The sequence below is a fragment of the Genypterus blacodes genome, unplaced genomic scaffold (assembly GCF_046128005.1).
Source record: "Genypterus blacodes isolate CSIRO-AG114 ecotype Tasmania unplaced genomic scaffold, CSIRO-AGI_Gbla_v1 ptg000216l_1, whole genome shotgun sequence".
In the NCBI taxonomy this organism is placed as follows: Eukaryota; Metazoa; Chordata; class Actinopteri; order Ophidiiformes; family Ophidiidae; genus Genypterus; species Genypterus blacodes.
In genome coordinates this window covers 857,336-872,572 of record NW_027467015.1, presented here as the reverse complement: position 1 = coordinate 872,572, position 15,237 = coordinate 857,336, and the positions used below count along the sequence as shown (strand labels likewise).

The window sequence follows — 15,237 nt, the reverse complement described above, 5'->3', positions numbered from 1 at the left end:
GTCGAATTGGTTGGTTGAATTGGAAAATGAAATCAAAATTGGTTGAATTGGTATACAGCAGTTATTAGTTGCGGCCCTGCGTGTTAAGTGACAGAAGCAGCTGCTCAGGGGCCCATGATGGTCAGGGGGGGCCCTTGATGGTCAGGGGGCCTGTGATGGTCAGGGGGGCCCCTTTGATGGTCAGGGGGCCTGTGATGGTCAGGGGGGGCCCTTGATGGTCAGGGGGCCTGTGATGGTCAGGGGGGGCCTGTGATGGTCACAGGGGCCCCATGGACAGATTTCGATGTTTTTAGATATAAGAAAAAAAAAGTAATCATCAAACATTTATGTATTATATTTCATATTCTAGGCCTGTCAGTTTGTTGAAAAATTTACAGTAATGTGGAAAAAGTCCAACCAGTTTCCTCTCGAACTTGAACATGTTCATTTCTAAGATGTAGTGTCTCGCTTTGACCACTAGGAGGAGGTCTCCTAAAATGCACACTTACACTTCTAAAGCTCTGCAGCCTTTACGAACAGCTATGATATTTTTATTTTATTTTATTAGATATTTTTTCGTACATACAAACTGTTTTGGTCACAAATTGTCCTTAAAAAACCTTCATGAAACCACAAACTGACCTGATTCTGCTCAGCACCACCAAATTTTAAGGTAAACTTTGATAAATGAATACGTCTTTATGCAGCTGGTATAAACAAGTTTACTACGCTCCTGCTGTTTGTTTGTTTTACTGGCTGGCCCAGAGAGAAATGTGTGAATGCACAGCCTGCCTGTGGGAAGATAGAATGTGTGTGTGTGTACAGTATCTCAACAGTGGGCCCTGTGTTGGATGTTGGAGTGTTTTAGCCAAAGCGAGGTGGCGTTGGGGAGGGTGAGGGTGAGGGAAGTGCAGTTTCCTGACTTCTAGGAAACCCTCGATGTCTTCAACGGCTCAAAAGCAGCTGTTGACATCTGCTGGGGGGGGGGCAGCAGCACATTCACAGGAGGTGCAGCTGTGTGCTGGAGCTTCTGGAGTTTTCATTTCATTATAAGACAGAGAAAAGAAAGTAGGTTGAGTATTTATTATTATTGTTTAACTTTTTTAGACGCGAGGCAGAGAGCCAGAACGAGGGATAGAGAAAGCAGAACTGAGACCCTGAAGCAAAATAGGCAATGTAATGTTCATGTCAATTGAAACAACAGGGCGACAGACAGGGCAACAGCAGAGTGCATGGATGACATCAGTGTTGTTGGTTCGATGATGTCATAGGTAGTTTTTACAGGACGTAGTTTGATCCGTGGAGTGACGTGTGTGTGAGATCAGTCAACGTCGGCTGATGCAGATTCATGATTGGATTGTAACCTTAACTTAGAGAGACCAGTTTGAGTCGTGGGGATGACACACACACACACATTTATTCCTCAACTTCAGCGTATGTACAACAATATATGCATTAGTGTGTGTGAGAGAGAGAGATTATGCATTTCTGATGTGGTGTCCCTAATCTTATCTAAGTCTGTGTGTGGCCATGGATTCACATGGCTGACCACACACACTGTACAGTGAAACACACACATACTGTGCATACACAGACAGGATTAGATAGTGTGTGTACTCTGTGTTTCTCACTAAGTCCCTGTGTGCTTTTCTGTTTGATATAGGGATGAACGTTGATACTGAGGCTCCATAACGCCTCCTCCAGTGCCAATGTGGCATCGTAGTCGGGCCTGCATTCACATATTTGATGTTCTATACGCATCGCTTCCTGTTCACGCCAACAGAGTGCCGACATGTACAATATACGTCACACTTGAAGTTGAGACAGGAAGCATCAGACACGTACGGAGATGAAACACCCCCCTTTTTAAGGCGTAGGACAAACAAACAAAGTAGGCTTTGATCCATTTACAACTCACCTCTAAAACATGCAAATACACACGGGGGAACTCTCATTCTGATGCTAATTTTATGCAAATGCAGGTTTATTTTCCAGATATTTTTTTGTCATTGTCGACGTCCAACAAAAGTTCAACTTCAGTGCCGCGGAGAAGAATGAATGACTCACATGTGACTCATGTGTCAGCAGGAGTCAGTCAAGTAGATGTTTTACGAATGCTATCAAGTGTAGGTGACAAATGTGGAACGACACAGACACACACACACACACAGGCCTCTATGTGCGCCTCTGAGCAGGTGTGATGATGTAAGTAGCAGCACAGGGTGCAGCCAATATTTCGACATTCTTGGAACACTTCCTACTACTGCAAGTCTTTACACACACACACACACACACACACACACACACACACACACACACACACAATCTAACTTCTTTGACAGATTAGCCTTATGAGCGTTGCACATCAACACATCTGCTCCCTCAGTTTTCTAATGACTTCATGGAATCTTGTGTGATACTGCAGCTGATCTGTGCGCTTGTATCTGCTTCCGTTTGGTGGGAAAGAGAGTGGAGGGAATTGACCGGAATACTGGGTCACTCCTCTGGATAAGCTATCTCTCATTTCTGACTCCATACATCAGATAAGGCAGAGGCTTGCGTGAATTCAGTTTGTGAAGGTTTGTTCATCAGGGCACCCGCTCTATTGTAACTGTGGCCTTATTAAAAGTGCAGTAAAGGTTATTATTATTTACCCATAGACAGGATTTGAATAATACATCATAGTGACGTTCTGTTTTGCAAATAATCTGTTTGCTTTTTCTACAGATATCATTATGCAAACCTCCTGCATACAGAGAACATCAGGATTTTTGCCACAACTCCACACAAACAAACGACAGACAAAAAGCAGCTAAGCAACACACACACACACACACACACACACACACACACTAATACACTCATACATTCGGTTACACTGACCTCAACTCCCTCCAACATCCTGAACCCAAAGCAGGAGGCAGACGGAGCAGCTGTTGCTCACACATGCAAACTCACGCTGCTGCTGCTCCACCGGACACAGAGTGACCAGCAGTGACGTTTGCAAGCTTTAAAGGTGAAACACATCTTTTAAATGATTGTACTTAGGATCTTAAACTGTTACCATCATCAGCTAAACCTCCTATCTTGGATTTCTTTTACTTCATTAAAAACAGAAATTAACAAACGATTATTGTTACATTCATATTTATTTGTATCTATCTCACTCATTCACACACATACACACACAAACACACAGTTGATGGGGTGATGCAAGGACGACACACACACACACACACACACACACACACACACACACACACACACACACAAAGAGTGATGACAATTTGGTTTTGGCCCCGCCCCTCGCCGGGCCTCACGCCACTGCTCTGGCCCCGCCCCCGCTGTCAGCTTCATTCAAAGCGGTCAGACGTGGGTCGAGCGTCTCTCCTGTTTGTTGTCGCCCTGTAACGCACGCGCCTCTCCGCTCCGTCGAACCAAGCGGCGGTTTGACGCACCAGGACACACACAGACACTCACACACACTCACGCGCTCCGCTCTTCCGTACGCGTCCTCGGGTTCTGCGTTCGGAGCTTTTAATTGAAGGGACCGTCATAAGGAGAACAGGGGACAGGGGACATGTTTCAGACGCTGCTGTCCACTTGCTGCTGCCTGCTGATGCTGATGCGCTGGTCGCCTCTGGCAGGTAAGAGACGCACATTCTTCTTCTTCTTCTTCTTCTCCGCTGTGCACTTTGTGTTATGTTGATATTTAGTTCGGACGTTTTTGACGCTGCTTGCCAGTGTATTCTCATTGTCATCCACATTTCCTCGATTTCCTTACGGCACTTTTGCGATGTTGGTGTGTAAATTTCCACAATCTTGATAAAAGTCGTCAAAAGAGCAAATGTATATAAAGATAATAACTGCGCTTTGTGTGCTCATGACGCAGTCGGTGAGGTTTATGATGATGTTCATTTCGGATGTATGAATGGAAATTGCGCACGGCGATGTGATTGGTTGGTTTTGAAACAGAACGTGTCGGCAGCCAATGCCTTTGCTCCGTGCTGCCGGCGGGTTTCAGGTTTCAGGTGGGAGGAAATGATGCGCAAACCAGCGGCAATCAGCGAGAAAGGGTGCGGCCACACCCAGCTGGACACTGAGATGGACCCACAGCTAGAGTGTGTGTGTGTGTGTGTGTGTGTGTGTGTGTGTGTGTGTGTGTGTGTGTGTGTGTGTTTGTGTGTTTGTGTGTGCCACAGGATACATGATTACAAGAAGGGGAATGGGAGCACTCACACACATAACATAATGGAGGAGGAGATCTCTCTCTGCCACACACACACCTCCCAAATATTCTGGGTCTCCTGCCAGATTTTTGGGGAAATTCTTACTCACGTTAGTGCAGGGTAGTGACTCACACATAGTTTGTGTGTGTGTGTGTGTCATCTACAGGAACTTGTTATTGTGTAAACTAACTACAGCACTTTGCTCTGTTTCATCACAATTTTGGTCAGAAAGTGATCTAGTATGCAGCAACATCACACTCACAACAATGCACAACTCAGGGCTGAAACAACCAAACAATAACACATTTATATACTACATGAATTGTTTTCATTCATTCATCTTGGAAAATGTCTTTGGGTTCTTAAATGCATGAACTCGGTCTCTGGAAACCTGCATTTTACTGATTAAAAAACCAAACATGGAGTGAACCCAGTGCCCTAAAGGTTAACAATGTGCTGAGCATTAACCTGTCAGCCTCTAATCTCCCAATAACTTTCTGCCCCTCTGAGGGATTTTCAGATTAGAATTTTGGTGTTTTCCATTACATCTCTCTCTCTCTCTCTCTCTCTCTCTCTCTCTCTCTCTCTCTCTCTCTCTCTCTCTCTCTCTCTCTCTCTCTCTCTCTCTCTCTCTCTCGCTCTCTCTGCAAAAGTCTGTGTATAGTCTGTTTTAGCTTTAGTTGCGGCCTGTTGCTCAGTCGAGGCGTATTCACACTCCGCAGGAAAGTGGAATGAAATCACAGGTTTGTCTTCCCTCTGCTGTGACTCAGCGACCTGTGCACACGACCCCACGCCCCTGCCCGCTGTGGCTTTCATCAGTCGGCCTCTGTGCTCTAACTGCCCTGCTCGTGGGCCCGTGTCAGTCAACCTATTTCTCAGTTGACCCCGTTGAACTGGTTTACATCCCTACGGCGAGATTACAGACCAGCACAAAGCCACATGTGAAGCTTTCAGTCTGCGGCAGCGGCGGCGCCCCTCGTGATGCATCTTGGGGATTTATGAACTGCTACATATAGAAGTGTAGCCCTGGCTGCTTGGGTTGTCTGTCTGAGTCGGAGAACACGTCCCTCTGTGAAGGGTTTTGACTGGTGGGCTGGGTATGCGGGGATGCGTGTGCGTGCATTCGTGCTTGGTGAATATTGGGTGTATTGGCCTGAAAGAGACAGGAATGCATTGTTGTAAGTGGCAGAATGCAAGTCACACGTCGTCACAAAGGAGGTCTGTTGTGATGAAGACTCGTCAAACCTCAGGGGAGTTTCTGCCTGTCATTGTGCCTCTGGGCGCAGTGAGACCAGCAGTATGGCTCCTCTCAATGGCCTTACATGGTAGTTTCATGGCGGGGCAGGATGCTGGTTTTTGTGTGTATAAATAGAAGGCTGAGCGCTGCTGAATCGTCTCCAGTGTACTGATAATATCATATATATTGTTACGAGAGGTTTTATTTGCATTAAGAAATTAAAGAAGTGGTGTTTAAACGACGGATAACGCCGGATATACACAAAGAAACACACACACGCGAGTAGCAAAACTGCGTTGATGTGTTCTTGGCCAAAGCTCTGACGTAATTTATGTGATTATGTGATTATGACGTAATTTATTTTCTGGTGTAGCGAGGAGCCCAAACTGTGCCGAACGACTCACAAAATTCCGCTGTGCTGGATGTTACCTCGCTTAAAATGAAGCCATCTGGGACTTTTCCCGTATTTCTGACGGAAAGGCTCGAGTCCTGTGGCGATAAAGGCCGAGTGACGTTCCCCGGGAGGCTCGCGGCGCGTTTGATGTCCAACGCCTTGGAGATAAGGAAGCGCGTGCGTTTTTGACCCACTTATCTCATCCAAATTCGCTTGCGCACGGAACAAACCAAAGGAGCTGTCAGACACTAGGTGCGTTCAGGAGCTGGGAGCTGGCACCAAATGCGGGATCGTGAGCTTGTATTTTCCCCTGGAATTAGGGAGTGTTAAGTCTGTGCCACCGAAGTGTTATGAACTTCCCGCAAAGTTTTCCTTGTTATCACTTCTGCCGAGAATGTACGGAATCTGGCCAGACGACCCTGCCACATCCGCTCACTTTTTAGCTTTTGTTTCGTTGTTTAACGGTGAAAGGGAGGTTGAACAAATTGGCAGAGTGCCTGGGTCCTCATGTTCACCCATCGCTATCATAACCGGCCAGACCCCTGCCTATGTGTGTGCGTGTGTTGGCGCTGTTTTGTATGACGCCCAAGATTAAAAGAAACACAAACTTCAAACGCGTCCTGTTTGTGTGGGTGGGTCACCATGGTGATGTTGTTATGAGGAATGGCACCCTGGGGCCAATCGGCAGCAGGTGGTGTGATGGCTGAGCTCCTCCCATTCTATTGTCTTAAAGGGAGATGGACTAGTGGAGGATGACAGGGCAGAAAGGTGACAGAGGCCCTTACACACACACACAGACACGCACACACAAACATACACACGCTCGCTCGCTCTAAAGTTAATGATGCAGTGACCTGTGCCAAGTGTGTGTAAGGCCTGTGTTAGTTGCACTCTGATGTTGCTGCCTCTCTTTGCTTTGGGACCTAAAAGAAGGTCATTTGAGGTCACATGGCTTTAAACTTGAGTGTGAAGCTGAACTGAGGTGTGAGAAAGGTGTGTGTGTGTGTGTGTGTGTGAAGAGAGAGGGGGGCTCTGGGTAAATGGGTCAGTCAGTGTAGCGAGAGAGAAGTATGTGTGTGGCTGATGGAAAATGCATCAAAGTTTCCAGCGTTTCCACGGTGATGCACACTGGCGAGCAGGCATGGGTCCGTGTGTGTGCCTGTGTGTGTGTGTGTGTGTGTGTCTGTGTTGTCTAAAGGAAGTCCAGTTAATACTCCACATCGAGGCTTCATTACCTCGTATATCCTGTTCCTGTGTCTGAGTGTCGTTATCTTGTAATTTGGGGATCGGTTACGCAGCGAAACAAAGTGTAAAAGGTGCCGTTTCCTCATCTTAAGCTGTGTGGCCTTCAATTGTTCACTTTTTCTCTGTGTGTTTTCAGTTAATGATTGGCATGAGAGGCGTGTGAGTGCGAGTGTAGACACAGGGTGATTATAGGAGTTTGCATGGCAGTGCTGATAAAACAGAGCCTGTGATGTCGTTGTGCTCCTTCCTTTGTGTTTCTACGAAAGCTTTAGAATGAAAGCGATTCTTGTAGAACTTATACCTTGACACTAGCTACTCTGACGGTGAAAGAATGTAAAGAATGACGCGGCATTTCTCAGTTTAATCTAATATGATATAGAATTAGATGCCATCATGACTCTACACATTTGTGTTTGACCTTCACAGATGCGGCGTTGACGTGCAGCTCCAGCCAGTTACAGTGCAGAAATGGGAGGTGCATCACTAACAGGTGGATCTGCGACGGAACGGATGACTGCGGCGACGGAACGGACGAGCTTCCTGCGACCTGTGGTGTGAAACTTAACCTTGACTTCAGTTAAAAGTGATAGAAACATAACAATAACCTAAAGCAGCGAAGATGTTCATGTTGACGTTTTGTGCAGCTGCAAGTGACTGGTTGAACTTCATCTCACTGCTGAGGTCTGAAGCAACGTGACTCATACTTCCTGCTTCTGTCCGCAGAGGCCAAAACGTGTCTGTCCTCGGAGTTCAACTGCGGCGCTCCCCGGTTTCAGTGCATACCAGGCCGCTGGCACTGCGACGGCGGGTCTGACTGCCAGAACGGGGCGGACGAGAGCAACTGCAGTAAGACGCCAAAGCTGAATTTGTTTACTTTTTGGATAAATCAGTATTTATTCATTTGTTTGGGCTTTATTAATCTGTGTGTCCTGCCTGTCTCCTCCGCCTCGACTACAGCGGCCAAAGAGTGCACAGACAAGCAGTTTCAGTGTGCCAATGGCCAGTGTGTGTCAACTTCGTTTGTCTGCGACGGAGACAACGACTGCTCGGACGGCTCAGATGAGGCCTCCTGCACCAAGCCCACCTGCAGCTCTCGCTCCTTCCAGTGTAACAACACCCTGTGCGTGCCGGCGCTGTGGCTCTGCGATAACGACAGGGACTGCAAGGACGGGTCGGACGAGTGGCCGGAGAACTGCGTGGGTCGGGAGAGGACGGCGGTGCCCTGCGGTGTCAACGAGTTTAGGTGCGAAAGCGGACAGTGCATCCTGAGCAGCCGGAGGTGCGACGGCGGCTTCGACTGCCAGGATCGATCGGACGAGTTCAACTGCAGTACGTCGTCTTTACTTCCTACTTAATATTTAATACCTCTGCATACAGATTAAGCCTCGTTCAATCCGTGGACCTGTGCGTCAATATTGACTCAGGATCCACAAGGAATCATGTCGGCGGCGAATTCCTGTTTGTCCCACATCCCCTCTACCGTCTCGTCTCTCCCGTCTCACTTCGCTCCATCTTCTCTTTTCTAGGTCGTCCTACTTGTCGCCCTGACGACTTTCAGTGTGTCGACGGCTCGTGTATCCCCGGCCCCCGGCAGTGTGACGGCACCTTCGACTGCAGGGACCTGAGTGATGAGGTCGGCTGCCACAGAGGTAATTCCAAGTCTAATCTCAGTCTGATTGCTTTTATAAAACCATAAGGCTGTTAAACGATTTACCTGTGGATGTAGCGTAAAGTCTCGCTCCCATTATTAGACCTGGACTGAATTCACCTTTCCTCGCTTTTCCCCGCAGAGAGAGCGTGCGGCCCGAGCATGTTCAAGTGTGGAAGTGGGGAGTGTATCAGCATGCAGAGGGTGTGTGACACAAAGTCAGACTGCAGGGACGAGTCAGACGAGCCAAGCGACAAATGCAGTAAGTAACCTTTTTGTATACTTGCTTTGCTTTCAAAATGTGATCTAGTGTGTGTGTGTGTGAGTGTGTGTGAGAGAGTGAGTGTTTATTCCCTGCGGCTGTTCTAAAGCACTGTTGCTGAGGGGAAACAGGGAACCCAACATGGTAGACTGGAAAGTATGAGTGCAGCTGGCCGGTCTGGATACTTTGTGGTTTTGGAGTGAGCGAATTCACTGCAGATTTGAGCTTCTGTAAAGGAAAAATATTGTCACTGACGGTTATTGGAACGCCGCGTGTCCCCCTCAGATAAAAACGAGTGCTCGGACAACAATGGCGGCTGCTCGCATGCCTGCAACGATCTGAAGATTGGCTACAACTGCTCCTGCCCGGCCGGATACAGCCTGAAGGTGGATAACAAAGAGTGTGAAGGTAATGAGACGCGGATCAGACGGCAGCGTTTGTGTTTCACCCAGTTTAAGACACAGGCCAGGGAAAACTGCTCCCTGCCGCCTCTCAAAGCCTTAATTTGACGCCTTGTTCCCTCGCCTGCAGACATCGATGAATGTGCCGAGCCGGACACTTGCAGTCAGATCTGTGTCAACCTGCCCGGCAGCTACAAGTGCGACTGCGAGGCCGGATACAAGATCGATCCTGTCAGCCACGAGTGCAAGGCGGAGTCAGGTAGCGTGCCCTACCTGTACTTCACCGACAAACACGAGGTGAGGAAGATGACGGTGGACAGCAGCGAGTACGTCCCCCTGATCCCTCAGCTGAAGAACGCCGTGGCTCTGGACGTGGACGTTCCCAACAAGAGGATCTTCTGGTCTGACCTCTTCTGGAAGACAATCTACAGGTAAAATATTCACCGAGTGCAGCAATGAACCAATCAGAGAATCACATGAAAGCGACAAAACAACAACAACAACTCCGTCTCCCTGCCCACAGCTCCAGCCTGGACACGGCCGGTGACGCCTCCTCTCACAACGTGGTGATCAACGGCGAGGTCGAGGCCCCGGAGGGCATCGCAGTGGACTGGATCCACGGCAACCTGTACTGGACCGACAGCATGAAGATGAGCATCTCCATTGCGACGACGGACGGGCGCAAGAGGAAGACCCTGATCGACGAGGGCCTGGAGAAGCCGCGGGCCATCGTGGTGGATCCCATCAATAAGTGAGTCTGGCTTAGTGTTGAACTGGGACGCTTCTCTCGTTGTCAAGGTTCCAGCTTGTAAACGGTTCTCATCCGTCCTCTGCAGTTTCATGTACTGGACAGATTGGGGACAAGCGGCCAAAATAGAGAAGAGCGGGTTGAACGGAGCTGACCGCGTCGCCTTGGTGACGGAGAACATCGTCTGGCCCAACGGCGTCACCCTGGGTAAGTGGAAGTCCACACGAGGAACGCACAATGAAATAAGATGAAAGTCAGTGCATTTAATCGTCTTTGTGCGTTTGTTCCTCTCGGTGCACAGACATCATCAAGCAGCGTCTGTACTGGGTGGACGCCAAGCTGCACGCCATCTCCAGCGTGGACGTGAACGGCGGGACACGACATAATATCATCATCGACGAGGAGAAGCTGTCCCTCCCCATGTCCCTGACTGTCTTTGAGGTTAGCTGAGACGTTGATTAATGGAGCTGGAACAGTTTAATGTCATTAGCAACATTGTGATCTCGATTCTAAACGCCATCACCTTAATCCTGATCAAGTTAATGTTGGAGTAGATGAATGATGGACGCGTTGATGTCGTTGTTTCACCGTCCTGTTTGTTTATGTTAAAACAGGACAAAGTGTTCTGGACCGACGCAGGCAACAGCGCCGTTTACAGCGCCAACCGTCAGAAAGGAAACAACATCACAGAGCTGGCGAGGGACCTGCACCAGCCGGAGGACATCGTGCTGCACCACAGCCGCAAGCAGCCCACCGGTAACGCCAAACGCCATCACCACAAACCCAAAAAGTTGACCCACAATGCAACACCATGGCCGCATCGCGCTCTCTTTCTAACGCTTTCTACTCCTGCTGGTAGGTAAGAACTGGTGTAGCGAGGGAAACAACATCAACGGAGGTTGCGAGTATCTGTGTCTCCCGGCTCCCGTGATCAACCAGGGTTCACCCAAATACACCTGCGCCTGTCCTGACCACATGACCCCTGGACAGGACACCAGGAAATGTGTGCCGGGTAAATGTTTCCCTTCACCTTTTACACCATAAATAAACGGGAAACGCCGCGCAAAACATTGCCGGCGCTCCTTTTTCCTACTTTTTCTCATTGTTATTCTTCCCAGCAGCCCCTCCTGCCAAACCTGAGCCCACCTCTACACCTGCCGCCACCACCACCTCAACCTCAACCACCACCACCAGAGCAGCCAGAGAGCCTTCAAGCACCTCCTCTCTTTTTCTCTCTGCTGTTTCAGTGAATAACAAATTAGCAGCTTTGCCCGAAGAAGCCGAGACGTCCCACCACGTCGCTCTTTACGTTGTGCTGCCATTAAGTGAGTTTGGGCGACGCCTCCTCTCACACATTGAACACCTCTCTCTCTCCTTCTCCCTAAATGACCTTGGACTTCTCTCCTTCTCTTCCTCTGCCGCCCTGTAGTGCTTGTGTGCCTGCTGGCGTTCGGAGCCGTGTTCCTATGGAGACAATGGCGTCTCAGGAACACCAACACCATCCACTTTGCCAACCCCGTGTACCAGAAGACCACCGAGGACGAGGTACACATCTGCAGGAACGGCTCTGATGGCTATGTGTATCCTCAGGTATCCTCAGAATGATGCCAGAACGCTGCCTCATTATCCGTCATCATGTGATAAAATGTCAAACGCTCATTCGGTTTTCCGTCTTTTCTTTGTGTTTTTGTTGCAGAGGCAAATTCTGGGCATGGAGGACATGGACGTTGCGTGATCCGGACAGGAAGAGGCGGACTGGAGTTTTATTTTGAAGAGATAGTTTTTTTTTTATTAAATTTTTTTTCTAATGCAAATGTTGCATTCCGCCCCCCCACTCTCCAGTGACCTGATTTGTCAGCTTACTGTACGTTCCTGACCTCAGCACTGTGCCGTCAAACTCTGGAGGAAGAACTGAAAGTGAAGAAGAAGAAGGAGGAAGGAGAAAATATATATATATATCTCAGAGATGTTTTTGGTTTCCTGTGACCACAAAATGGAGCACAAGGTGCAGGAAGCCCACAAGTCTCAAAAACAGAAAATGGCTCCCAAATGAAGGATGAAGAAGGTCGACTCTCCAAACCTCAGAGCCTTAAATCTGATATGATGAAGTTTGTCTCTGTAAATCAGCGCCATCTGTGCTGCGTTCTTGCTTCGGTGCACATTCTCTCAGATTTCCAGCCGAAAAAAAGCAAAGTAACCCTGCACAGATGTCGCCCGTAGTTATTTCTCGATTTTTCCTTTTGCCACAAATAACAAATACTACCATTTTTACCGACACGTACACATTTACTCTCCGAGCCGCGTTTGTTAACCCACCGAGTGTTTTCCCCGCTTGGTTTCATGCACATGCAGGTCGCGCAGGTCTAACCTGTGCGACCTGACCTGCGATGCCTTTTCGCGGCCGTGTGTGCGTTCCACCCACACACTGGCAGCTTTGTCCCGCTTTGTTTACATTCATTGAGGGGACCTGAAAGCCTTATTGATCCCCACTACCTTCCACAGCAGGTTGGGTGTGTAGCTCATATCGTCGTGGTTTAGCAACAGAAATGTTGAAATGACACTCAGTATGTTTACATGCATATTAAACTTTAGATTATGCTGCAATTCAGGCAATAACATGATTTTGAAGGTAATTCTTGTTATTCTTGCAACAAGCCCAGATGATGTAATTGGAAATTGATTTATTCAGGCATTTAGACTTGAAATTGTAGTAATTCCATACAGAGTTACATATATATGATACCAAAGGCCTGTTTTGTTTTCTGCAATAGTCTTTCCTTGAAGCTCCTATTGTAAATTAGTACTCTGATGTTCATTTTTGCAGTTTGCGACCAATCCAAAGTAATATGAGGATATTTAAAGCGTGGACAGATTAACAAATATTTTACGTTGTACAGTGAATGTTAAAACAAGCTGCTGTTTTTTTTCCCGAGGTCAACCAAATTGAAGAGAAGTTGTTGTTATTTTAATGCTTGTGTGTGTGTGTGTGGGGGGTCGCTTAAGTCCAAACTGTTGAATGTCTGCGGGTGGATTAACTTTGGCGTTACTGTAAATAGTTTCTGTAAATGTTTTGTACACACTCCTGTGTTCACTCTGGTGTTGCCTTTTTACATTTGTACATTCCAATGAAGAAATACTGTAAATACTGGAGATTCTTTTATTTATTTATACAAATATATAAGAGAAGATGTTTGATTTATGCTGCCTTACTGTGCGTACACTATTGACACTGCGTGTGTTCTATGACTCCTTGTTTTAGTGTTTATGACGTCCTTAGACTCTCCATCCTCACATAATTTATTTAGCATCTGACGTTTTGTTTCCACTGTGAGATAACTGTCAAAGGCACATGCATGACGGCAGCGTGTATGTGTGCGTCTGTAGGATTGAATGCACAAACAGCCAGCTTGTTACACACAAAATGCTTGGAATTGTATCACCTATTATTTGTTTTTGTTAAATAAAAGCAAATCTATGTATTTCTGTGGCGCCAATTAGTTTTTTATGACACAACGCCAAACATAATGATTCCTTATGTCGATCGATCGTAAAGCACTAAGGGTTGTTCTGCTGCTCTGCACTGATAAGCATGAAATCTGTGTCTCTGGCGTGTTGCCTGGAGACGCCGCTGTCGCTCTCCATCAGTGACACAACACAGACTGAAGGAGACTTGATCCACAGCAGGCTACACTTCCCTCTCTGCCTTTTGTTCTAGAGCAGATTTCTTGTTTCGAGTTAATACATTACAATGGAGAAGGCGGTTTGTTAGTGTGTGTGTGTGTGTATGCTTGTGCTGAATGACCTGCCGTTTGCACCTCCTGCGCCGCAGGTCTGCTTTGGTTTCGGCCGAGCAGAGTCAAGTTGAGTTTTAAAACAGCCCCAACTGGATAAACTCCCCGCGCCTCCATCACAGGTCAAAAGTCACAGAGTTCTGCTCTAGTTAAGGAGGAAATGATGACTGTGCACATTGTGATGTCTCCTGTTTTCCTTCAAGCCCTTTGGAGTGGAAACCACCCACGTCTTCCCCATTGAGCACAGAAGAAATTCCATCTTAAAATTAGTTTGTGGCTTATTACGGTCAAGCCGTTTTCCAGTTTTTCGTGGGAAAAGGCGCCATGACAGATTTCTTTTTTCGTCCCTCTAATGGATAGAATCTTTCCCCCACAAGCAGCAGCGTATTCACCCATCATCCGCTACAGATCAGAGTAGAAAGAGCAGGTTTGTCTGTGGAGTGTGTGGCAACGGTATGAAACATCACATTATATGACATCACATCTGAGGTGTGCACAGCCAGAAAATGCAAGAACTATGTGTGTGTGTGTGTGTGTGTGTGTGTGGGGGAGGGGGGTGTGGGTGTGTGGGTGTGAATGTGTGTGTGTGTTGACGTCACACATGGCCTGTTTCAGGGAGAAGATACCAGCTCATTGCCGTGGGGAGCTGTGGTATGTTGTCTGTCAAGGTCTGTGTCCACATTCCAAACACACCCCACATTTGGTGGCATTGCGTCGAATGGGGAGCAAAGAGCATCTGTGACGCCCCTTTGCTCAACTAAGAATAAAATGGTCATCTTCAATTGCCTCTGGCGTCGATTGCACCTAAAGACAAATAGATCACTGCTGCTGACAGTGTTCTGCTCTGAACAAAGGGATCTGAGTGCCATCATGTGCTAATGAGCCTCCTCACCTCCCCCGAGGCACAGATACGCCTGAGGCTCAGGTGACAGGTGGCACCTGTTACCCTGGCTTCCGCATCGCCATCATCGCCTCATTATTTACATATGTCCACCATTGGCCAGCAGGCAAGAGAAGGGGCGGGGTTATTGTCACACCACTGAATCGTAAGCAAGAGGGAGTGTCCTCGCAAAATTGACAGGGGAAGCTGAGATAACCAAACATGGCACCAACTGTCCTGGTGATAAGACAACAACATACTGTTTCGTCTCAGCTTGGCAACCGTAATCCAAACAGGAAGCTGCTGAGTGAAGCCGGCTCCGGCTCAGACTGCTGCTGCTGCTTATCAGATCAATTGCAAAACAAGACAAAAAGGAAAGTTGTATATTTTGAATCGACTTGTCAGTGAAATGTGACGTTTGCT

General features: G+C 47.7%; 1 protein-coding gene across 2 annotated transcripts; it reads left to right on the top strand.

Moving 5' to 3' along the window:
- Positions 1 to 3,347: 3,347 nt before the first annotated feature.
- ldlrb (low density lipoprotein receptor b) lies at positions 3,348 to 13,622 on the top strand. Of its 2 annotated transcripts, none has more exons than XM_076170306.1 (16): positions 3,348 to 3,626; positions 7,511 to 7,636; positions 7,808 to 7,930; positions 8,042 to 8,413; positions 8,611 to 8,733; positions 8,875 to 8,994; positions 9,280 to 9,402; positions 9,526 to 9,826; positions 9,919 to 10,146; positions 10,232 to 10,350; positions 10,445 to 10,584; positions 10,758 to 10,899; positions 11,003 to 11,155; positions 11,262 to 11,468; positions 11,573 to 11,733; positions 11,840 to 13,622. In XM_076170306.1, exons 1-16 carry the CDS (start codon positions 3,560 to 3,562, stop codon positions 11,876 to 11,878), a joined length of 2,544 nt encoding a protein of 847 aa, XP_076026421.1. In that variant the 5' UTR covers positions 3,348 to 3,559; the 3' UTR covers positions 11,879 to 13,622. The 2 variants fall into 2 exon arrangements, with proteins under 2 accessions (XP_076026421.1, XP_076026422.1); XM_076170307.1 differs by having other exon boundaries at positions 3,350 to 3,626; positions 11,265 to 11,468.
- Positions 13,623 to 15,237: the final 1,615 nt, after the last annotated feature.